Source organism: Hippichthys cyanospilos, chromosome 4 (genome assembly GCF_059441005.1).
Source record: "Hippichthys cyanospilos isolate Australia breed blue-spotted pipefish chromosome 4, RoL_Hcya_1.0, whole genome shotgun sequence".
Classification (NCBI taxonomy): Eukaryota; Metazoa; Chordata; class Actinopteri; order Syngnathiformes; family Syngnathidae; genus Hippichthys; species Hippichthys cyanospilos.
Genome location: NC_142372.1, coordinates 712,907 through 737,027, shown reverse-complemented (window position 1 = coordinate 737,027; position 24,121 = coordinate 712,907). Strand labels below are relative to the sequence as shown.

At 49.3% G+C, this 24,121-nt stretch overlaps 1 protein-coding gene across 1 annotated transcript in view; it reads left to right on the top strand.

The window, feature by feature from the left end:
• The window catches only part of LOC148424178 (neural-cadherin), a 142,304-nt gene that overhangs the window by 40,936 nt on the left and 77,247 nt on the right, over positions 1–24,121 (top strand). Inside the window, exons 2-7 of the mRNA XM_088412613.1 lie at positions 7,731–7,928; positions 8,237–8,462; positions 9,528–9,732; positions 10,894–11,005; positions 13,032–13,281; positions 18,941–19,083. Coding sequence (XP_088268739.1) covers positions 7,731–7,928; positions 8,237–8,462; positions 9,528–9,732; positions 10,894–11,005; positions 13,032–13,281; positions 18,941–19,083 — 1,134 coding nt within the window. The remainder of the gene's footprint in view (positions 1–7,730; positions 7,929–8,236; positions 8,463–9,527; positions 9,733–10,893; positions 11,006–13,031; positions 13,282–18,940; positions 19,084–24,121) is intronic.

The window sequence follows — 24,121 nt, the reverse complement described above, 5'->3', positions numbered from 1 at the left end:
ATTCCAACTATTTCAAAGAAAAGGATCGATATTTATTAAATGGTAAGAAGGATATTCCAACTATTTCAAAGAAAGCGATCGAAAGAGAAAACGAGTATGGTCGCGACAGTCACACATGGCGTTGGTTGCGCGATGGCCTACGTCCGCTTGGCTTCTTCGTGACCCGGCCGAATTGGGTGGCGGCCCTCACGCCTCCGGCGACCTCGTCGACGTCCGGGCCGTATTGAGTGAGGGATCCAAAGGTTGACTTTTGCCACGTGGCGTTTCCCCCGGCCGTGAGCAAGTGGAATGTCTGAGCCGGAGCTGGGGATGTTTGAGAACGACGGCGGCGGCAGATGCCTCGCTCGCGGCGCCGGCTGCCGTCACGACACCTGGCCTTTTTTTCCAAAGAGATGAAAAAAGCAAAGGTGCGCAAGTTGACGTTCGGACAGACGCTCGGCGGAAACCCACTCGCTACGTGTGTTTCTCTGGAGTGGGGGTGACATCCTGGGTCAAATTGCCCCGGGGTCATGCGGCGTCTTCAAAAAGCTCGAGAAAGTGTCATTTGGATGAGCAACAAAGCTTTTGCGTACTTTTCCCCCCTTCGGAATCAGCGATGTTCTCGGGTCATTTTGACCCGGGGGATGTGTGCATTTCAACCGAGGTGTCAATAACTGTTTTGCTTGTCTACGCCCCTGGGTCAATTTGACCCGGGGTCATGCATAGTTTGCCTGAAGCTTCATGAAACTTGTGTGCGTGTGTAATACTGCTAACTAACAAAGCTTGTGTTTTTCCCCTTCACAAAGTGTAATGTGGGTCATTTGGACCCAGAGGGCGTGTGCATTTATACAAAAGCGTGAAAAACGGAATCCCGCCATATTGACTAAATGTCATTTTCATCCCGTAAAAAGGAAGATTCGACTATCATACAAAAATGCACTGACCGCAAAACCAGCTATTTTGAATTTGCAGTCACCAGGAGGAAAAAAGTCAGATGTACTGGCTAAAAAGTGTATTTTTTTGGACTGCTTTCTGAGTCGGCCAGGTCGCGGTCATCGTGGAGGGCCAACGGAGGCAACGGGACTTGAACTTGTTTTCTAAAAAGGTTCAAAACCGACTGAGGCGATTATACAATCATCCTCGTTGGATAAACGGAACGAGAAACGAGGCAAAAATGTAATTACCGTTGCGCCCATTACTCCGAATTGTCCACCCCCCCCCTTCATTCATTCATTTTTTTTCTCTCTTCATTCCGCCTGCCTCACCCTGCTGCTTTCTTTCCCTCCTGTCGAGCCTGCTTTCTTTTTCGCTTGTCTTTCTTGTATTGGCTCACTTTTTCACACTCCCTTTCGCTATTCTTTGTCTCCTCGCTCTATTGTCACACTTGTTTTTTTTAATTTTTTTTTCTCATTTTTCTCTTGATTGACTCTTTCTCCCTCTCTCATGATTGCTTTCTTTTTCTATCTCCCGCGACTGTTTGTCGCTAACTCTCTCTTGCATTTTTCTCTCTCTTCATTCTTATTCGCTGTCTTTCATTCACTCTTCTTTTTTGTTTTGATTTCTCCTTTTCTCTCTTTTCTCACGCCCCCCGTCCGTCACTCTCTCTCGCTCTCTGACGCGCGTTCTCGTTGCTTCTCTGTTTCTCTCTCGCTACTCTTGTGCTTTGGCTCTGGTTGTTGCGCAGTGTGGCCCCGCGCATACGCTAACATTTCAAAGCATTTGAGGCCAGTCTTCAACGTTAGTTGAAAACGCGCGAGGCGGGACTTGGTTTGATTTTCCGCCTTGAAACCTCAAGTTTACGACTTCATTAAATGACTCGGTTAGAAAAAGTCTGCGGCCCCTGGTTTTTGGACAAGTCCATTTCTAAATCACTACACGATCAAAAATATAAAGAATTGACTAAATTAATCAATGGAACCAAAATTTGGTTTCACACCGATGAAAAAAAACGATACGACTGTTCGATGGAATCATCAAAAGAATAACATGAAAATGTTCTATAGTGGCAGCTCTTGAAGATTTCGATTGGCCCTATTTGCGGAGAAAAAAATCAATTTGTCATAAAAGCACATCAAATGACCGAATTTGTGGAATATTCAAAGAATAGCTGTTTCTACGGCGGCAGCCCCGGTATAATCGTTTGCTCGGAATTCGAAAGGGCCGGCCGCTCGTATTTGTCCATTTGCCTGTACGTGGCCCTGAAATGAAAAAAGGTGGACGGGCGGCTTTTATGACGTCAACCGGCGGACTCGGAAGATGTTGCTCATCTACTGATTCGTGGCTATCCTTTTAGCTGCGCTTTGCGTCAGGAAAATGCCGTATAGTGGACTATCCCCGGACGTTTTTATGCACGCGCGAGATGGAGGAGCAAACAGCCAGTGTTGAGCAGGCGCCGGCCGCATCAGCTGCGGTTAGTGCGCGTCAGCGGGAAGGCGCCCGCCGGAGCCATTTGCCTCAATTTGAGCTCGGAAATCGCCTTTGTTAAAGTGACGTTTCCCGGTGCGCCGTCAGCGTTTGGTGGAAGCGCGAGCGCCGGCCGCTTGGCTTCTTGTCATCCGGAACCTTTCGTCAAGCGGCCGCCCGTCCGTCTCGTCTCCCGGCCTTCGCCGCCCCCTTCGGAGCCCCAACCCTGACCCGACCCGCCGCTAAATTCCGTTTGCCCACGCGGACCCAGAGCGCACGCGGCCTTTCTCAAGTTCCCGTTGGAGTTGGCGCCGGCTGCGACGTGGACATTTTCAGGCTGCGGCGGCCGCGTCCAAAGCCTTGGATCGAAAATGAAATGACAAAGCGTTTTATCATTCATAGCGATGTGAATGTTGCACCATTAATTGTGGTTGTGCTTTTACTGTTTTAGACGGCGTTAAAAAAAGAATACTATCTGAAGTCGTCGTTTGAAAATGATAAAAATATATAGCGTGATGGCGAATGCTTTAAATGTCAAATTTCCCAATCAAAGTAAATGGTAGTTTTTGGGGTGGAAAATGGGGAATTGCGGGAAAATGTTGGAACGTGTGGACTTTTGCGATCTTGGGAATGACCCTAAAGTGAAATGAATGAGCGTGTTGCGAATGTGAAATGGGAACGCTTTAAATATGAAATCTCCCGTTGGAATCGAATGGCACTTTTTGGGGTGCAAAATGGGGAAATGTGGGAAATACCCTATGGACTGACCCTAAGGTGAAATGAATGGAGGTGTTGTGAATGTGAAATGGGAAAGCTTTGAGTATGAAATGTCAAATCTCCCATTTTTGGGGTGCAAAATGGGGATTTGTGGGAAATATTTGGAATACCGTAAATATAAGCACCCCTCGCATAAATATCTGGAATTTAGTGAAATTGGAATGGCATGAATCTGATCAATTGGAGTTGAGTCGAAAGGCGCCAAATAAGTGTGAATGCAATTTAAAAAAAAACAAAAAAAACATGCAGTGCGTGTGAAGGCTGAAGGTAAAGGCGTCATGCGACATAAAACGGAGTCTCCCCATCCGGGGTGCCTGCGCCTTCGCTGGTCATTTTTCCAATCCATAGGTCGGTCCGTCACTAAACCTGATCTCATGCAGGATCCAACTTAAAGCTCTACTCTTCAAAGCGCGTCTTGACTGTCGGAACTGGAAAAAGCAAGAAGCGCTCCCGAAGCCGGGATTTGGTCCCAGCAAAGGCGCAAAAAGCAAAGGCGTGCCGTACGCACGCGTCATGAGAGATAAGGTGCCGGGAGGCTACATTGTGCAAATGAGGCCCGGGTTCGAAGGTCACCAGAAGAGTCCTCGGCTCGTCGCGCCGGACGAGGAGCCGGCCGCGCCGTGGGCTAATCGAACGAATCGTGGGCTCGGCTGCATCGCCGTCACGACCGACCGACGCTTCGGCGCCCGAGCGCGAGGCCGCGCCGGCCGGCGCCTACGTCTCTTCCGGCTTTCGCACCTTCTCCTTCTTCCGTGTCATACTGTGCACTTTTTCCGTGTTACGTACCGCTCATTGACGTATGGTGTCATATACGCAACACTTTGTTGACCAATCAGTGAGCACTTGTGAGTAATTGCTGTACAATAGCAACTACTGCATTACTACTACCAAAAGAAGAAATGTCCCAATCAAAGTGAATTGGTCCTTTTTGGGGCGGAAAATGGATCCGTCAGCCGCATAAGCCGAGTTTTGACGCACATTTTTATATCATACACACACACACCTTCTGCTTTGTATCGGTGAGTCACCGAATACAGCGCAACAACAGTTATTTTATTTATTTCTTTTTTTGTGTTTGTTTCCCATTTTGAACCCTGGCCGAGCAGAGACAACACGCGCAAAAGTTCAGTGCAGTCTTTTGCCACCGCCAAATGCAATTTTAACACAGTTTCACACTGTGAACTCACACAGAAAGAAAGCAAGCGCGGCGCAAAGTTCAGTCCGGATTTTTTATTTGATTGTTTTTTGTTTTGTTTTTTTTTCAAACAGCCTGCGGCCCTGCGTCCTATCATATCATGCCAGCCAGAGATCATATTGACCTAAAGAAGTCGTCGGCTGTGTCTTTCTCCAAAAGCCTTTTGGGCTCACTCTATGTGACGTGACCAAAAATAACACTTAGCTCTCTCGCGTACCCAAAAGTCTCTTGCTTACCTCTCTCACAAACACACACACACACACACATTCATGCAATTTTTCCACACGCCTAAAAATAATCAAACACAGCAAAAAAAAATGTTAAAGCGGCTGGTGACAAATTGATGAAAGAATAAAGTAAAATAAAAATACTATTCATGTTTATATTATGTTGTATAATAAATGTATTGCAAATAACTCAATAATATAAAAATACAATTCTGAAAATATAAAATATAAGTAGGAAATATATAAATGAAAAGTAACCTTATTTTTACTTTTTATCATACATCATACTTACAATATAATAAATCTATCAATGGTAAAAATATATAAAGATATATAAAGCATCATCATTGTGAGCAGAAAATGATCAAATTCTAGTCCACCTAAAATGTTTCCTCATTTAAAAACAAATAATTGTTAAAGCATTGTTTTATACTGTGCATGTTGTCGTGTGAATTGAAAAGTAAAGGGAAAAACGTTATTGAGTTTTAAAGTGGACTTTATTTATTGTTTGACGGGGGGGGGGGGGGGGGGGGGGTGTTACTAATACTTGAACGGATGCAGCTGGGGACCAAGCAGCTGCTGTGGACTCACAGTCCTTAGTTTTGGACTTTTAAAAGGAGAAGCTGTGAGAATGCAATGACAAAGTGGGAGTGGCCCCATAAGAGTAATAAAAAAATACGACGACGACGACGACAATAACAAAGACAAAGATGACAACGCGACGACGACGACAGCGACGACTGACTTAAACGATGACGACGGCGACAAAGATGACAACAAAGGCGGCGAGCGCGAAGATGACGATGACAACAATGACGAAGATGACAACGAAGACGAGTACGAGGACGAAGAGGGCCGCGAAGACGGCGGGGACAAAGATGATGATGTCGATGACGAGGACAGAGATGACAAGGAATACCGTGAAGACGATGAAGAAGATGACGACAAAGACGGCGAAGGCAAAAACGCTGATGATGTCGACAGTAAAGTGGCGTGACAAGGGCTGCGAGCGTGTGACTGCTTGTGTCTATACCGGCGGTGTCTAAAATACAGGCCGCGGGCCAGCGCTGTTCATGTTTTATGTTGTCCTAATAAAATAATCAATCACAAGTTGCTGTTTTCAAGTGATATAAACATATAGCATGGTTTTATTGGTCCAGCCCACTTGGGAATAGATTTGCCTCTATGTGGCCCGCAAGCTGAAACGACTTTAACACCAATACGCATGTGTGTAGTTTTCATTTGATATTTGCGGACTGCGTTGAGCTAGAAGTAATTGCGTCTTTTGTACCTGTAGATGCGATGACATTTTTGGGGGCTCTGCAATCAACGCACGGGCGCGATGACACACACACCTCTGTCCTTCATTCCGTCTCCATTGTTTCTTTGATGTCGTTGACTTGTGTTTTTTTCTCGTCTTCTTCTTGTGTTTCTATAACAACCGTCGGGTCACTTCCCGCGTCAGCCCGCACACGTGGAGACACGACGTGTCGCCCCATTCAACCTGCTCGCTGGCAAAATGCTTTTTCCTCTCACTTGCCACTCAATTGACACACACACGCACACACATGCGTAGGACTGTTGAGTTGAGTTTGTCACCGCTAAATGTCAATACCTCTCAAATGTACTTTTCATCCCAAAAAGGGACTATTAAGAGCACGGGTGTGTGCGTGCGTGTGTAGCAGGGAAGGAGGGAGGGAGGGAGGGAGGGAGGGAGAGACCGACAACGCAAGAGAGCGAGAGAGAGAGAGAGCGCAAGAGAAATGGAGAAAAAAAAGAAAGAAAATGAGCAAAAGCAAAGATAAAAAAGACACAGCGAGAAGACAGAGAGCAAGAGAAAAAAAAGCGAAAAAGACGGGGATAGCGACAGGGGGAGAGCGAGACAAAAAAAGAGAGAACCTTAGAGAGCAAAAGAAAGGAAAAAAGGAACAGAGCAAAAGGTAGAGAGGGAGACCGAGACCATAAGAAAGAAGAGAGCATGAGAGGCAGAAAAGAAAGAGAGCAAAAGACAAGAGGGAGAGAGACAGAGCAAACAAAGAACCGAGAGAGCAAAAGAGAGAGAAAATGGGAGACACGGACAGAAAGAAGAAAAGAGAAAAAAGAGAAAGAAAAGAGAAAGATAATAGAGAAAGCGAGAGCAAACGAGGGGAAAAGGGAGGGACAGCAAGCGAAAGATGAGAGAGCGCTAGAGTGACAGACAAAAGAGAGGAGAGCAAGAGACAGAGAAAGAAAAGAGAGAAACCGAGAGAGCAAAAGTGAGAGACAGACAGGGAGCTCCTCTCCTCACTTGTTGGCACGCGGCCGCCCCGTCGCTCCGCAAGAAGAAACAAATGGACTCCGCCCATCGGTGACGTCGAAAAAGATTCCGCTGAAAGGCAAAGACAAAACTCCAAAAAGGGGCCGCAACAAAAGACAAAATGTCACCTTTGGGCTTTGACCTTTCATGGAAAAAGGGAAGGACGGAAATGTCATTTTTCCGGCACGGCGCCAGCCCCTTAATGCTTCGCAAAGAGACAAAAAGACCGTCGGAAAGAAGTCCTTTGTCAAGTGCGCTACAGAAGCACGCAAGCGGCACCGGGGCGGAAGCGCTTTTTCTTGGCTAACTCGCTCCATTTCCTTCTACAGTCCGATACTCTTTTTCCTCTAACCACCAGGGGGCGACATTCCGGCGAAAGGGGGACGGAAGAAGTCGCGTGGATTTTGAGTTTCAACCGCTAGCTTACTCGCCACCAGAGGGCGCTCTCCGCTAGTGGATGTCAACAACGATGATATGATGATCGACGTTGACGTTGACGATAATGACGACGACAGCGACGACGATGGCGTGACGACGATGTCGATGACGACGACGATGGGCACGTTGAGAAAAAAACAAAAAAAACACGACAGAAATAGATTTTCTGTTCCGGTGCGATTTACGGTCCAAAAAATACGATACTTGCGAATATGTTCAAAATGTACTCGTTTTAAATGATGCCTTTAGTCTCTACAGCATTTTTTCCCTTGCCAAGAGACCGTGGCATAATGGGGAAAAAACACTAGGCTTTTGGCGTTTAGCTTACAAGTACGTACATTTACATACACGTATGCGTAGGTTTCAAATAAAAGGAGGAAACCTGATCATTTAACGTCAGTGTTGTTCAACGCAGGTCCGGACTGGTACCTGGTGCGAGTGGAGTTAACGGTGACGGACGTGAACGACAACGTACCCGAGTGGCGAATGGTGCCGGCGCCGTACCTGGCCGTGGTGTCGCCCGACGCCTCGGCCGGCACGCCGGTCTACCAGCTGCTGGCCGCGGATGGCGACGAGGGCCTCAACGGCGAAGTGGAGTTTTTTCTGGTGGACGGTGAGTATGGAATGTCTCAAAAACCATGACAAATGTCTTTGGGATTAAAGGAGTCTGCGCCACAGCCTCCGATCATCGGGGAAACCTTTGCTACTAGCGCTAACGGCCGCGCTACGGTTCGGGTACCCTGTCGGTGACGCCAAATGCGGTGGAGAATCAAGGAGACTTAACACCCGGAACAGTTCCGAGCTCTCCGTTATTCCAAAAGCGTGCTCGATGTTACGTAAACGTAACAGCGGCAAAAGCTTCGATTTGATTCCATGGACGTACACCGGAGATTTTTGTCCCTGTGGCTTTCCCCGGTCCAGGTGGGGACGGCCGTTTCGAGGTGGACCGCAAGAGCGGCCGCGTGCGGACCACGGGCCTCCCGCTGCAGCGCGAGCGCGAGTACCTGCTGACGGCGGTGGCCGCCGACCGGCTGGGCGGCCGAAGCGTCCCCGCCGTGGTCTCGGTGGTGGCGGGGGCCCGCCCGCCGCAGTTCGCCAACGCCTCCTTCACCGTCGCCATCCCCGAGAACACGCCCGAGGGACAGCCGTGAGCGACCGCTCTCCGAAATTCAAGAAGCGTTAGCCCCGAAAGACCGGTCCGGACCTGCTTTCGAGCAAATCTTCAAAGCGGAAGCGGCGACGCCGCGCCTTTCGCGCTATTCGCACCGGCCATCGATTCCCTTGCTTCCCATGCGTTTGTCCTCCAATGGGCTCGGCCTGTATCTTTTGTAGAGCACGCGACAAAGTTGGGCGTCAAACTTTTCCGTAAAGCGTTTTGCCAAACACTTACTTTCATCTGGTGCGCCCGAGGCGACGGCGACGGCCTTCGAGGCGCTTAACAAGCGGCGCAAAAGTCATTACTGCATCGCGCTATTGATTTACACAGCGGCAAACAAAAGGTTGCGCGACAAAGGCGCCGCGCTCTTTTATGCCGTGCTACATCATTGTTTATCAGCGCGCGCGCGCACGCACAAAGTCTGACAGCGGCTTTCTCGGATAGGTCTCATTATCGCCGGGGTAAGGCTTTCCGATTTGAATTTCAAGCGTGTCGGGCTTTCCGATCGCGCTGTACGCCATCTAAAGCATACTCTTATCGGATGCCTTTGCCAGTACCCGTACCTGAAAATAAGGTCTGTTATTGGGACCAACTAACTAACTAACTCACTATCATCCATCCAACCAACCGACAGAACGACTAACCTACCTAACAACTAGCCAACCGACATCAAAAACGAACCCACTAGGTTCCAAGGCCGGGTTATGGTTTCAAATGAAGGTTTCGGTTTTAAAAGAAGGTCAATGTATACGATACGGTTTTCAAGTTGGTCCGACAGGTCCGACAGTCAGTACTTCAAGCCAGAAATAAAGTATACATTGAAAAGATATATTTTTTTAAAATTTCAAAAATTTTGGGGGTTTCAACAAACGTTTCAACCAAGGGTTAAGGTTCGAAATGGGATTTTCAAGCTTGCCTGGCTCGGGCTTCCGAATTTCAAGCTCAGTTCCGAGGCGCGACGGCGGTTCGCACGTTTGAGTCTTCGGCCAAGTTCAAGGTTCGTCCGGGTCGGGCCCGACTCGTTCACGCCGTTGTTTGTTTGTCGTTGGCGGACAGCTTCCTGGCCACGCCGGCCGTCTCCTTCCAGAAGAAGGCCGTCAGCTACAGCCTGCTCATCAACCCCAGCAGCCTGTTCTCCATCTCGGCCGAGGACGGGCAAATCAGCCTGACCCGGCCCGTGGACTACGAGGGCGACCAGCGCCGCTACCTGCTGCTGGTGCGGGCCGGCGAGGGCCAGGACGGCATGAGCAGCGCCGCCGAGGTCGGTCGCCCCCTCGCCGCCTGCGCCTCGACTCCGTTTGCCGCTCGCCGGATTCACAAGTTGACTAACTAACATTAGCGATCAGTTAGGTTAGGCGCTCGGTTCGGCGGTTCGCCGTTCCGCCGCTCGGTGGGATGACCGGCGTGTTGTCAGTGTCGGTTAGACGGTCGCTTAGGTAGTTGAGCGGTCGGTCGTTCAGTCGGTCGCCCGGATGGTTCGAGTGTCTTTAGAGCGTCGTTGCAAAAGTTGATTTTTGTCTTTGTGAGTTGGTTAGTTACTTTGATGGGCGCGTTGAGCTTGGCCGTTGAGGTGGCCGTGACTTGGTCCGTTCGTTTTGCGGGCACGTTAGCGCTTTGACGGATGTTGAGTGAAAGGTCAATGTTTGGTGAGTAATGCGTTTCAAGTTGAGCGGTACCGTGTCCCGCCAGAGACACGCAGAGAAACGGAGCATATTTCTATTTTGCTCGCTCGTATGCGACGTATCGATCGGGCCCAGATTTTACCGCCGACTATTGTAGAAGCCGCTCGTATTGATGAGGGCTTCGCGGCGGCCCGGTTTTGGCGGCGTTTTGCGAGAGCCGTCCGGCGGCGGCCTCGCGTTTCAGTCCGGCACGCCCATCGTGCAGCGACACGCACGCGCTACACAAACGCGCAAATCACCTCTGGGACTTGACATGCCGGGATTTGATTGTCCGTCTTTCCGGCTGATATTTGCAAAAGGATTTACTGATATTACAAAATTTCATCGTACCGACCGGGCGGGCGGGCGGGCGGGAATTAATGTCAGCGCTATTTACACACACTGCTGTGTGTGTGTGTGTGTGCGCGTGTGTTTATCCCCTGTTGAGGTGGCAGGCTAATGCAGCGGCAAGAAAAAAATGGCGTTTACTTCATCGGCTCCATCATGAAGTGGACTGACTATTCCATGCGCTCGCACACACACATATGCGACGCACGCATTTCTACTAACGGTGAAGAAGAAGCGACAGGATGACACTTTGTACTTTGTACGGCGTAGAACTCACACGTGCGACAGATACGTGGATAAACAAAATATGATACGTATCATACGTACGGTATACGACGGCCCGGATCAGGAAGCGTCACTGATAAAAAGGAAGAAAAGAACATCAAACCCTGTCCCGGTTTCCTCCTCCTCAGGTGCGAGTCATCATCGTGGACGAGAACGACTGCGTGCCCGAGTTCCTGCAGTCCATCTACAGCAAGGACGGCGTTCCCGAAACCGTCATGACGGCCACCTCGCTCCTCCAAGGTAGGCAGGCGCCCGCACGTCCGCTCGGCCCTAATATTTCCACCGGGGCGCGTGTGTTTGCCTTTTGGAATTTGGCTGCGAAAACAACAACTTTTGCTTCTCCTATCGTGCAACTATATTTGCGCCAAGTTACGCGATCGACGAACCGGCTCGGTTTGGGCGTATTATCAGAAATGAGAAAGAAAGTACAAGCGGAGACACCGGTGGGGCGGATTTGGCGCAAAACCTCCCGACTTAGCTTCACTTACGTAATACGGGTCGGGTTTGCTGGCCAACGGGGAAATCCCCTTGGAGTGGCGCATGTTTGAAGGCCCCCAAAAGGACCGGTACGGAGAATGAGACTTTTCCGTCTCGATGAAGCAAATTTCAAGGGGCTGGGAGGGTAAAAGGCGGGCGCCGTCCCTTCCAACTATGAGTTCGGGGTGCTTTTGACGGACATCGGATCAAAGGCCCGGACCGGGCCGAGCGTCGGCGCTGTTAGCGAGTGGCCGGGGAGCTCCGTCGCCACGGCAACCGTCGGCAAGCAGCTTGCGCGCCGGCTGGCCGGCAAAGAGGAAATTTACAAGATGGAAAACAAGATTTGAATCATTTTTCCCCCTCAAAGGCTTTTCCGCGCTCTGCTGGGGGTGAAAAAAAAAGATTGTTCATGTAGGTATCCAATATAACTACTAGAGTCTTGATGGGGGCTAAGTGTATTCCTATGATTTGCCCCTCGACGGACATTGCGTGTACATGAACAAAGTGTAGGAAATATGTTTTGTGAAATCTGTCGTCAGGCATTGTCGTCGTCATCGCTGTCGTCGTAGTGATCGCTGCCATCGTCTATATATATATATATATATATATATATATATATATATATATATATATATATATATATATATATATATATGATAAGCATCAGAAACATTTTGCCGAGTTGATGGTATTTGTATTCAGGTAAATCCTCAGGTTATGTGTTTTTTTATTTTATTTAAATGAGGCAGCTTCAAAAAATTGAAAGGAAAGCAAACGATTATTGGTACGCGCATAAAAGGTGCGACTGGCGTTGCGTCCCCGCGGAGCGTCTGCAAGCAGCAGCGCAATTACACAATCAAACAAATCAAAAAAGAGAATGTCACTTCATAAAGCCGCCTTTAATAAAAGTCTATGATCATTCACCGGGACGCTTCATTTGAAGCGCTTTTTTTTCAAACCAAATAACGTTTGGAGTTTCTGCAAATCAGGGACCTTAAGTGCCAAAATTATTTACATTAATGTTACGTTAAATAATTGACAGAAGTGTCGATAATTAATTGTTTCCTTCACTAAATAAATCATATTTATCATTGAATTAAACATCGATTTAATGAGTTCATGACAATTTTATTGAACGGTAAACGCATTCATTTATATTTGTCACTTTCGGTCCTGCGTTTGGGCAATAAAGCGTCAGAAGTCACGTGGCTTTTCTTCATCTTGGGCTGCGGCCAATCGCAAAGCCAGACAAATTGGAGAAGGGAGCGCAAAGCTCCGGTTAGCGCAAAATATGCTCGTTCATGTCCCTTTCCGCAAAGCGATGGCTTTTCCCTTCGGCCCGCGCGGATTCCCGATGCGCGAGATGCAAATGGGCCCGAGCGGCACCTCCGCCGACAATCAGTCGATCGGACGCCGTGCCAAACGCTCGATTGGGGGCTTGTCCGGGCCCGGCCTTATGTCAAGGTGTCGGTGCCGTGCTTTGAGACTTTCTTTCTTTTTTTATTCATCTTACAGCCGATGAACTCGGTGGCCGCACCTCTGATCGCAGAGCTCACTCCCGCTCATAGCGGCATCCGATCGCTTCGAATCGTCTGTTGTTGTTTTTTGGAGGGGATTTTGCATCCGAATCATGGCTACTACCCCTACCATCGGTCACTACTCAATAGTTGAGCGCGGCCTGAAAAATAGTGGAAACCAAACATTCCTCACCCAAATGATTTCACGGCCACAGACCCCCGGGGGGGCCCACTTTGAGAACGGCCGGTCCGGCATGTTTTTTTGTCTTTAGTTTCGGCCAGCGACTGCGACTCGGAAAAGAACGCCGAGCTGACGTACTACACGCTGAGCCCGGACTTCACGGTGTCCCCGCACGGCACCGTCTTCCCGGCCAGGCCCCTGGACTACGAGAGGCCCAACCACCTGTACGAGTTTGTGGTGATGGCGGTGGACAAGGGGGAGGTGGCGCGCACCGGCACGGCCACCGTCAGGGTGCGCATGGCCAACGTCAACGACGAGCCGCCCCGATTCTCGCAGCACGTGTGAGTATGACCGCGTCGTCTGAGTCCATCCTGGATTCTAGTCCGCGTTTTGCCGGGTTCCGCCCAGACCTTTGCAAAACACCAAGATCATTTCCGTCCTTAAGTCTGTTCGCTATTTCGGGAGTCGGCATTTCTTTTTATCATTCGATCCACCGCGTGCTTTGTCTTTTGTAGGTTCCTTGCAAGATGTTAATCCATGTTAACATCCAGTTCGTTAGCAAGCTAGCAAGCATCTTATCGTAAATAACAATACCTTCACAAACAAGATACAACTGACGGACACTGTGGGCCGCGATTCGCTGAAAAACGGAGCGGCGCGTGTCGCCAAGTCACACCGTCTGTCCTCACTACAAAATGTAATATCAACAGCGGCCAGAGGCGGCGCCAAAAAACCAAGATCAAGCCAAACAAAGCACAAATTCATCAACTGTTAAATGGGTTCCAAAATGGGTTCCATTTCGAGTACGGCCCACGCGGCCCGGTACCGGTTGATGAACGGACCGGTACCAGGCGGGGACTGGCGGTAGGGCAGCTCTGGTTTATCGGACACACCCATACGTTTATCTTTCGTCTTAACAGATGTCTTTGGGAAATATGGAAATTAACAAGTGTCTCTGGAGGATCTCAAAGGTGTCCATTATGAACAAAACAAATGTTTAGGCGGCGCCGCTGTCGATTTGACCAAAACAACTGGAAAGCCAAGTCAGAACTTGGGTTTAGTGTTTCAACCTTGAGCGGTCAAAGCAGTTTTTTTACAGCTAGCATGCTAAGGGCATCCATCGTGTGACCGACGGCAAGCGTGAGAGCTCGCAGCCGCTTCCCGCTTCGGATCCGTGCGCAGCTGCCGCTACCCACAATAACCCCCCCATCCCCCACCGCCGGCGGTGCCGCCCTGGCGCCGGTATCTTTTTTTAATTGGCTGTTTATCCGGCAGCGAGCCGGGCAAGACGCGGCGAGCCGAGGTCGATGGACCGTGCCCGCCGGCGCCCGTGCGCGCGCGCCATCAATTTCCCGCACGATTCCAGAAGAGCCGGGTGACGGGCCGTAGCCCTCGATGCGCTCGTAAAGCGCGTTCACGCGTCAGGCGTGCCGTTCGTACGTGCGCTTACGTTGTTTCTGCGCGTGTTTGTCTTGTGCACTTCCATTGATTTAATGTCAGCGGAATAATGAGTCCCTTTCCTCCATGTGTAGAATTCAAGCTGCCACCGCAGCCGCCGGAATGAAATAGATAACGGCGCTCGCCGGACAATTCAATATAACGCACTGGCGCACCTTCCGTCCGGGACCGCAATAGCATTAACACCTGCCGCGACGTAGCCGGAAAGAGGAGAAGGATGACAAAAAGTCACGGCGAAAGACGGCAATATCAACGGCACCCGCTACTTTGTCGTTTGGGAGGCCGAGGAAAGGAAAAGAAGCGGAGTTGCCGTTGAAGGAACGGACGACGGGCAGCCAAAAATACCCACGCGGAGTCCACCCAACCTAACCAAATGACGCCGATCGTACAAGCCTTTTCCTTTTCCTCGCGACCCGGCCCGAGTTCTTTTTGTCACGGAGGCCCGAAGTCGCGCAGCGTCCGTGTTTCGCCGGGTTTACGATTGTGCGTATGTGCCGAAAGTCCAGTCGGACGGAACACCTCGCCGCGTTCTCGCTCGGCTCCGCACCGTTCCGCTCACGGTAACGAGGACGGACTCAGACGTCGCTTCGGTTTGCTCCATTCTTTTCTCGAAAAGAATCATCTCGGCTAACGCGAGCCGCTGTTGGCCGCAACAGGCGCTGGCCGCTAAAAGCTAGCTGGTCCCGTTAAGGTCATTAGAATATAAAAATGTGCATCCGTGCGTCAAAACTGGCCTTACGTGGCCGACGGGTCTATCCCCTCGGAACGGCGAGAAGCGCGATGGCGTTTCCGCCTCTCCGTGTGCACTTTCTTACAACAGGCGAACCAGACAAAGGGACAAGCAGAAAAGAGACAACAAAAAAGCAATAACCAAGGCGATAAAAGCACCTTCTGCGTGACAAGTGTTACTCCCAAGACGTCCTTATGGACCTTTGGTAAGGTTGTGTGGTTTGGGCGTGCGTGCGCATGTGAACATCAGTGACAGCAAGGAGTTGAAATTCGTCAGCTGGCGTCCGTCTTGGCCCCCCGCCGAATGACAGGTCGCCAACAGCGCTTCTATGAGCTGTCACTCCTTCCCGTCAGTGAACCGCTGCTGCGTTGGCTGCGATTTACAGCGGTTGCCGGGGCAAACCATCCCCCACAACAACATTTTCTTCCGATAGATTTCAGGTCAAAAAAGAAAAGACAGAAAGCGAGAAGGAAAAGTATCGGGAATACAGGCGACAAGGTCATCGTTTCCTGATTTATAAATGTTACTGTTTATGAAATAAACAGCATTCCGTTTGAGTGCGGAGCAAACATTCAAAAGGCTACAATGCTCAAACAGAAGAATTTGATTTCCGCAATGCCCTGGAATTTGCAAGAATGTTTCAAAGCGTTTTGGCATACTTCAGACACCCGGACTTTCTCTTGACTTCTCTCGGTCTCGTCGAGATCTTGACTTCCAAAAGTCTCGGGATCGTCCGGAGGTCTTGGCCTCGTCTTGACGTCCCAAAGTCCTTTTCTCTCTCTCTAGATCTCGACGACCAAAAGTCCTCCGATCAAAAGCGGGATCGGCCACTTTCGTCTCTTAAGCCTTTATTTGCGCTGATTTATTCGAGCAATAGAAGGGGAACCATCGATTTCCCTGTTTTGCTTTGGGTTCCAATTTTCTCCTGATTTTCAAATGTTTCTTTTTTTTTTCTTCCTTCCTGAGAGAGAAACCTCCTGGCTGTACAAAGGCTGGACTTGATGATTTTGCCGATTTACGCTCAATCGACGCAAAGGAGAGAGCCTCGTTCAGGTCACGTGACGCAACACGCTGTCGACAATTGGACGCCGGCAGCCCGCGGCTTGATAAGAGCTCGCCGGAGGAGGCGGTCCAGATGAATGGCGCAATCAGCGACCCCCCCCCCCCCCCCCCCCCCCCTCCCCCAACCACCACGCTCCTTTAGAATTGGACGCCGGCAGACGCTCGCTAACTACTGGCCTCCAATTCCACAAAGCAAATGAAGTCAATAATTAAATTCAGTAATTAATTTCCGCAGACCTGCGGGACGCCGGCTTTTTCCACAGGCTGAGGCGGCGTGCGGGGAAAGCAAAGTTGCCCGCGCCACAAAGGGTTAAAAAGTAATTAGTGTGTGCTGGTGTATGTCCGAGGTGATTTTCATTTGATTGCAACATCGATCAGGACAAATTGGAGACGTGCGAAGGGTCCAAAGGCGGCGGGCCCGGCGGATTCGCCCACACACGTCCGCTTTAAAAAATAGCGGGGCTTTATTCATGTTGAATGTGAGGTCGTTGCGCTGTCAAGTGGGATTAACCTAAGAGACGTTGACCACGGCCACGCCAAATTCGCTCGCCTTTTGCGACTTGCGAGCTCCCGGTGGACTTTTGTTAGATGATGGGCTATAAAATGAATATTTTCAACTATGAAAATGATTCTCAGCTGGATAGGATGGATGCGCATAACCCCCGTGCAGCATTTTGACCGTTTTGGGTCATGTCCTTCCACGTCTCTTTGACGGGATTTTACTTTGAAAACTAGGTGTTGAACTTTGCCAAGTTGTGACCGTCCGGGTGAACTTTCGGCTCCCTAATGCATGGATGTCCCGACGTTTTCATGTTTCAGTAGCAACCTCCAAAATTCTTCTTCTTCAACCTGCCGGTCGCACACGGCCTTGTTCGAGTGGTGAAGAGTTGTTGCCGAAACGCTGTTAAATAATGCCATGACTCCGTCCCAGAGGATGGCGGGTTTCAAGCCTTCGTTTCAAGCCTTCGTTTGCGGCTGAACAAGACTGAGTATTACTTGAACAACCTGAAAAATCTGTTGTTTTCTTCTTTATCGGACAGTGGTACGGCTTAAAAACGTTAAAATTCCAAAGTAAAAAACTTTAAGATCTTTAAAAACTTTAAAAAAGATTTTTTTAAGACGGTCTGTTTTGGGGGGAAAAAAACACGAAGAAATGAAGCCGCAAAAAGTGAAGCGCAAACACAATATCTCGGGTGTCAAACTCGTTTCAGCCCTCAGGCCACATCATCTATTCCCCCAATGTGCCGGACCAATAAATTCACAGTGCATATTTATATAACTTGAAAAGAACAACTTCAAATGTATTATTCTTTTTTCAATACTTTCAAAATAGTCCAAGTTCAAGGTCGCTAATATTCAAAATCACTTTTAATCATAAATCCCTTCGAGTTTTTCGTTTATTGAAAAAATTCTGCTCGTTTTTATACTTTACCAAACGATCTGGCGGGCCGGCCGACAGCCGTCGGCGTGGCGGAACGGTCCCGCGGGCCGTACGTTGACACCCCTGCTCCATATCAATGGCGGCCGGCGTCCCGGCGCGTCCTCCGCGCGGGTCGTCCTCCTGGGCCCCGGCGCAGCTCGCTCGGCGAAGCTTCAAAGCGCCGCTTCAAAGTGTTGCGCGAGACGCAAAGACAAAAGCGAGGGGAATTTCAAGCGGGCGCGCTAAGCTCTGCTGGCGACGGAGGGAGCTGATGAAAAATGCATGGCGCGGACCCTCACGCCGCACCCCCCGAAGCCCGCAAACCTCATTAGACCTTTACCTGCCATTACCTGTCCAGCCGCATACGCGTCATGGCGTGGCATGCCCATGTTGGGTTTGGACGGGCGCGTCCCGCTTTAGCTGGCGCCCGACTTCTCCGAGCAGGCCGGCCAAATGTTTCATCCTGCTCTCGTACCGCCTCATTTTCTTTAACACCTGCGGCTCGCGGCGGGATGCGGGCGGAGGTGGTACCACGGAAAGCTGCTTTTTTATTATTTATCTTTTAAAAGAAATAAATACATAAAACAGAGTCCAACCGCGAGGATCTTTGCATCCCCTGCAGCTTTTTAGCTGGAAGCCGTGTTTGTGTTTTTGCCCGACAACATAGCAAATGGCCGCCCAAGCAAGCGTTAGCCCGCTGCTGCAGTAGGCTCTCCTTCACCGTAGCACGGCACTACACGGTCAGACCCCCCCCCCCACCCCCCACCCCAAAAAAAAAAACGCCAAAACCTTTTGTAGAGGACTTTTTTCCCGTATTAAGGGTACAGGAAAAAGAGTTGAAAAATCTGGAGAGCCTCTCTATAGCGGTGGTGAATTGAGACCTAGAAAAGGCGGACCAGGCCCGGGTTTTCGCCATTTTGTCCTCACTCTTGACATAGCCCCATTGTTTCGTCCAATATCAACTTCTCATGTACTATTATTATTTTTTTGATAGCAAGACAGTTTTGGCGCCACGTGGATTTCACGCGCACAGATGTCACGGTGATTCAGAAACAAAAAAGAATTTCCGTGGTTTACGTTCACGTTAATGTCTGCGGCTCACCGGAAGGAGAAATGTAGTCGGATGGCGGCGAGCTGAGCGTTCCCGGCGGCGAGTTTCCGACAGCAAAGCTCAAATGAGTAGGGAGTACGTACAGTACATCGGCCGCGTGACCCAGCGGATTATTTTCCGTAACCGTCTCCGATATTCCGCGGAACACTTGCTCGGGTGGTCAAAGTTCGGATTCCGGCACGGTTGCGGGCTGATGCGTGTTTACGCTTTCTCTTTCAGCTACCGTACGTTCGTGTCGGAGGACGCCGGGCCCAACACGTTGGTGGCCACCGTGCTGGCCAAAGATCCCGACGGAGACGGGATCACGTACCGCATCGCCTCGGGAAACCGGGAGGGCAACTTTGTCATCGACAGCCAGAAAGGTAGGAAATGCTTCCGTCCGGACGTCGGAACTTTGGCGCCGGGGGATGCGCCGCCATCCTTCATTCCGCCGGCGCGCCGGGGTGTATTTAAATTCTGACAGCTCACGTCGCACAGACTTTGGAATAATCAGGCGCGCGCAGCCAGACAAGCGTTCTCTTGCATATTTTTTCACAAAGACCACAAAACACCGTCTGAGGTTTACTCTTGCGATGCGCCACCCTTTGCAAGGGGAGGGGTTGGGTTTTTTTTTTATTTGGGGGGGGGGGGGGGGGGGGGGTTCTTGACAATTCAATGATCAGACTCAGAAGTCTTGCGCGCCAAGACTTTGAGCAAATGACCATATTGGTGTTAGACTGCGATAAAGTAGCAAAAGAGCGCATACATCAACCAAACAACATGCGGTGATACCTAATGAAATCAACGTAAGCAAAAGCGGCCGTGCACTTTGACCAAAAGAGTCTACAAAGGTGTTGAAAAGACTGATGAGGGAGTGCATACGTTGGACATGTGGATCACGTCGACCATCGTGGATTAGGACCAAAAGATTTGATTAGTTTAGTCATCAATTTCCTTAGTCATAAAAAACCTCAATACTACAGCACGAAGGTAATGGATTACTTTTGGTTCTAAGATACTAAAGTAAGCTAAAGTAGTCCCTTGATCAAGTACTTGAGGAATCAGCTACCCTAGCGATAAATCAATGACATTTGTCATCAATGACTTCAGCTCAAAAGTACCTCAATACTGCAGCACTAAAGTAATTGATTACCTTTGCTTCTAAGGTGCTCAAGTTAGCCAAAGTAATTGATTACTTAAGTACTTCATCTCCTAGAGAAATGAATTCCTTTTGTGCTTAATTTCATATATTACCAACCATGTTTTCACCCCTTGTGAACAAATATTTGAGAAAAAAATAGATGAATACAAGGTGAAATATGAATAAGGGCTTGGGCTTGAAAAACGTTGAATGAGTTTAGAAAAATACAGGGCTTCATGACTGTATTCTCATATAAGTTTGATTTTTAAAAAGTCTATTTTTCTATTATTTAGCGAGGTTCTGGTATTGGATGGCATATTACAGTAGATAGTGCAGGTGTACCTAATGTTGCGGCCTTAGAAGTGCGTTAATGAACCCTCGGAGGGAAAGCCAATTAACATTCTGGGCAAGAGACGGCGCATTTGCAAGCGTTTGTTTGTCGCCACTCGCGGCTTTTACTCTTTGTTAGGCCTTTAAATGGCTGCCAAAGCGGTCGGTCTGGTTTCGGTGGCGGCGCCGCGGGCCGCGGGCCTCTCAACCGGCTTGCTCTTTCAAGCCCTTTTTCGCGGGGTGTGGACTCCCGCCTCCCGCGTAAATCGCCTGCGAGTCGGCCCCAAAATACGGCGCGCAGATTTAAGGCCGCGGTTAGGATGGCGACGGCCCCGTCAATACGACGGGCGCGCTCTCCCGTTACCGGTCGTAAATAAAGGGGCTGATGTCAGAGCGTTTTCCATCGACCCGATCGACGCGGAAAGAAATGATTGGGGAGAGCGTACGTTGCCGGAAGCGCCCCAACTACAGCCGCTGACGAAATGGCTGCGGACTAAGGGGGAGAGCGCGCGGGGCTGGAAGGACCCCGATGGCCGTAATGACCAGATGAAGGCGGCAAACCTCAACGGCCGAGGCTTAGCCGGAGCGCAAATGACAAAACCGGCGGGGAGGAGCGCCTGCGCCGCCTGGACTCGGGTGGTCCCCTTCCCCGTGGTGTTCAGAAGATTGTTGTCGGGCCGTCATCTCGCCCGCTTGTTTCTTTCTTTTCTACGATTTAGTGTTTGGCCCCGAGCCGCCGTCGGCTCCGACGGCTGACCCGCGTCTGATCCCGGTTTCGCGCGACGCACCCGCCCGGCTTTGCCCCGCTTCTTTCCCCTCGGGCTAATCTGTTGGTATTCTCGCTCCTCTTCCCCTCGCCTCTCCATTATTAGCATCCTTTTTCCTTCCTTCCTTCCTTCCTTCCGCCACCTTCCTTCTCCTTTTAGAGGCGCTTCCCTCTGCCGAGGTGAAACTGCAAACGTCTACTCCGTCTAAACAGTCTTAGAAAGGCGCAGGGGTCACGTGAATTTTTTAGGGGGGTCAGACGATTAGGACGACGTCCGAAAGCGCGTAACCCACTTGGATTCGAAAATCTGTGGGCGTTGTCACGGTAGCTGATGCACAACCTTGTCACAAATTTGTCAGTGTTCGTTCGCGGACGCAATTGTTCCCAAAACCTTCCCAAAAACTGTCTTAATAGGTCTTAAAGAGTTTCAACTGTGACGCAAAACACAATTGAGACTGTTTCAGAGTGCGTTCCCCCAAATTCGGTAAACACACAGCAAGCTCGGAGGAAAATCTTTACTCGCCGTTTTTAGTATCTACTACAGCAAAGATGAATGTGGCGGCGGCAGACCACAGGACAACGCCAACGCAAGACGGACGTACGCCCGTTACTTTCACAGATAAAGACAAGAAGAAGATCACGGTTAGGTGCACTTTGTGCGCGACTTGGCCATATAGGACCAGTGATTTGACAAACCATTTAGAGCGGCGCCATAGCAATGGGAAGTTAGCCGAAAGAAAACATTGCGCCGAGGAAGGAGATACGTTCGCAGAAATGCCGGCGCTTCCCGCAGCGGACGGAGCGGCATTCGGAAACCTTGCCGGCGACGTCCCTGTCGCAACCAGCAATAATCACGAGGTAAGCTAACGCTAATTTTCAATTTTCACTGTACAGTTATAAACAGTTCCGGTCAACGTGTATGACGATGACGCACGAAACAACGTTGTAGGCTAGCCGCTAACGTCAGCCCCGTCGATTTTGGAAACTTAGCCGACTGAACTCGAATCAATTGTGAAACTGTTTTGGCCGACAACATATGCGTCGCTATGGTGTGAAGCTTGGTTATAAAGGGATTGAGATCCAAAAAAAAAAAGGTTTACAATACAGTACAGATGAAACGATTTGTCCTGTTTTTGTACTGGATGCGAAATGAACGTCATGAGCAGCATTTGCGATGGCAAATCCATATTTCCAGTTTTGGTGGTGAGAGTGGTATAAAATGATAAGCGAGCGTTACATTTCACATACCGGTACATTCACTTTGTAATGTAACTAATTACTTTGAAATGACAGTACCGTAATCTGTACTAAATACAGTTTTGAAGTAACTCGCCCAAGATCGGTAACGCAGCGCCTGATCACGGCCTTCTTTTTTTTTTCATCCGCTTTTTTTAAGGCCCTAATAAAGCGTCCGCAGAGTGCATACGGAGCCGAAGCGTACGTAAGTGCTCACGCGCGCGACAGGGACACGCAAATGTCGGAAAAGATAAGGGGAGACATCAGCCTGCTGCTTTTGTGCCCTCGGAATGTCCTAAAACCTTTTGCGTGTACAATTTGCATCCACTTAGGCGCAGCGTAAGCGCGCGGCGCGCGCGGCTCCCGTCCTCAGCTCTTAGCGCGGTCCGTTCGGGGCGTCTCCTTGGCCGGACGAAAAGAAAGAAATAAGCATTCTCCGCAAACGTATGATGAATACATAGCACGGTGGGGGGGCGGGGGGGGTCACGGCCTCGTGTCTCAATTCATTTCGCCTGAGTGCCGGCGTGCGTTTGCGCGTCTGGTATCTGCCGCGCGGCGAAGGCACGATATGCCCTATGATGTACAACGCATGCTCCATATACGTATCTACGGGACCGGCTCTATCTTTGATTATAAAAGGAACAGGATTTCCAATTCCAAGTATGACTTCCCAAGTCTTTTTCTACTGTATCAGTCCATCACCTTAATTGAGTCTATATCGGTCCGGGCAATCTACCCATCCAAACTTCTGTCATTTCATCAGGCATGAACTCCCTAGTCATTTTATCTAATTCGATCACTATAATTGTATGGCTCTTGTATGCACTCCTTAATCTTTAATCTGAACCTGGTGCTATACTTGATCTTTTAGAGCAAATACAGAAATAATAGGTCAATATTTGGATCTTAGTTGAACTAATTTACCTCCTGTATGCACTCCCTAGTCATCTTATCTACATCCAGCACTAATTTGGTCTTTTAGAGCAAATACAGATACATTAGGTCAACATTTAGATCTTAGTTGAACTAACTTGCCTCCTGTATGCACTCCCTAGTCAAATTATCTACATCCAGCACTAGATTTGGTCTTTTAGAGCAAATACAGATACATTAGGTCAACATTTGGATCTTAGTTGAACTAATTTTGCCCCCTGTATGCACTCCCTAGTCATTTTATCTACATCTAGCACTATATTTGGTCTTGTAGAGCAAATACAGATACAGTAAGCCATCTTTGGGCTCTGAATTAAGTCCTTTGGCTCCTGTGTGCACTCCCTAGTGAGCTGTATCCAGCACTAGATTTGGTCTTTTAGAGCAAATACAGATTAGGTCTACCTTCGGATCTGAACTAGGCCATCTGGCTCCTGCGCGGACTCCCTCGTCACCTTATCTGTCCCCATCCCTATATTTGGTCTTTCAGAGTAAATATGGATACAATAGGTCTACACCTGGATCGGAATTTTAGTCATTTGGCCCCTGTATGCACTCCCTAGTAATCTCATCTGTATCCAGCTCTACATTTGGTCTTTCAGAGTAAATATGGATACAATAGGTCTACACCTGGATTGGAATTTTAGTCATTTGGCCCCTGTATGCACTCCCTTGTAATCTCATCTGTATCCAGCTCTACATTTGGTCTTTTAGAGCAAATATAGATTTATCAGGTCAGCCTTTGGATCTGATTTGAAGTCAATGAACTACGTATGCTCTCCCGAGCGATTGTGAATTGTCTCCATTGACGATTGGTTCGTTCTCGATCTTCTGTTATTAAATGTTGGCTTGTGTTAAGTCTGCATCTAAAAATGTGTATTTTGGTGTACGTGTGCACTCCCTCCCTGTTCCCTTCCCTAGACCTTCAGATGGTGGACACAGGAGCCACACTGAACGGCGTCACAGAATTGTTTTGCCGCATCGTTTGACCCGACAAAATGAACGTGGATTAATCTTC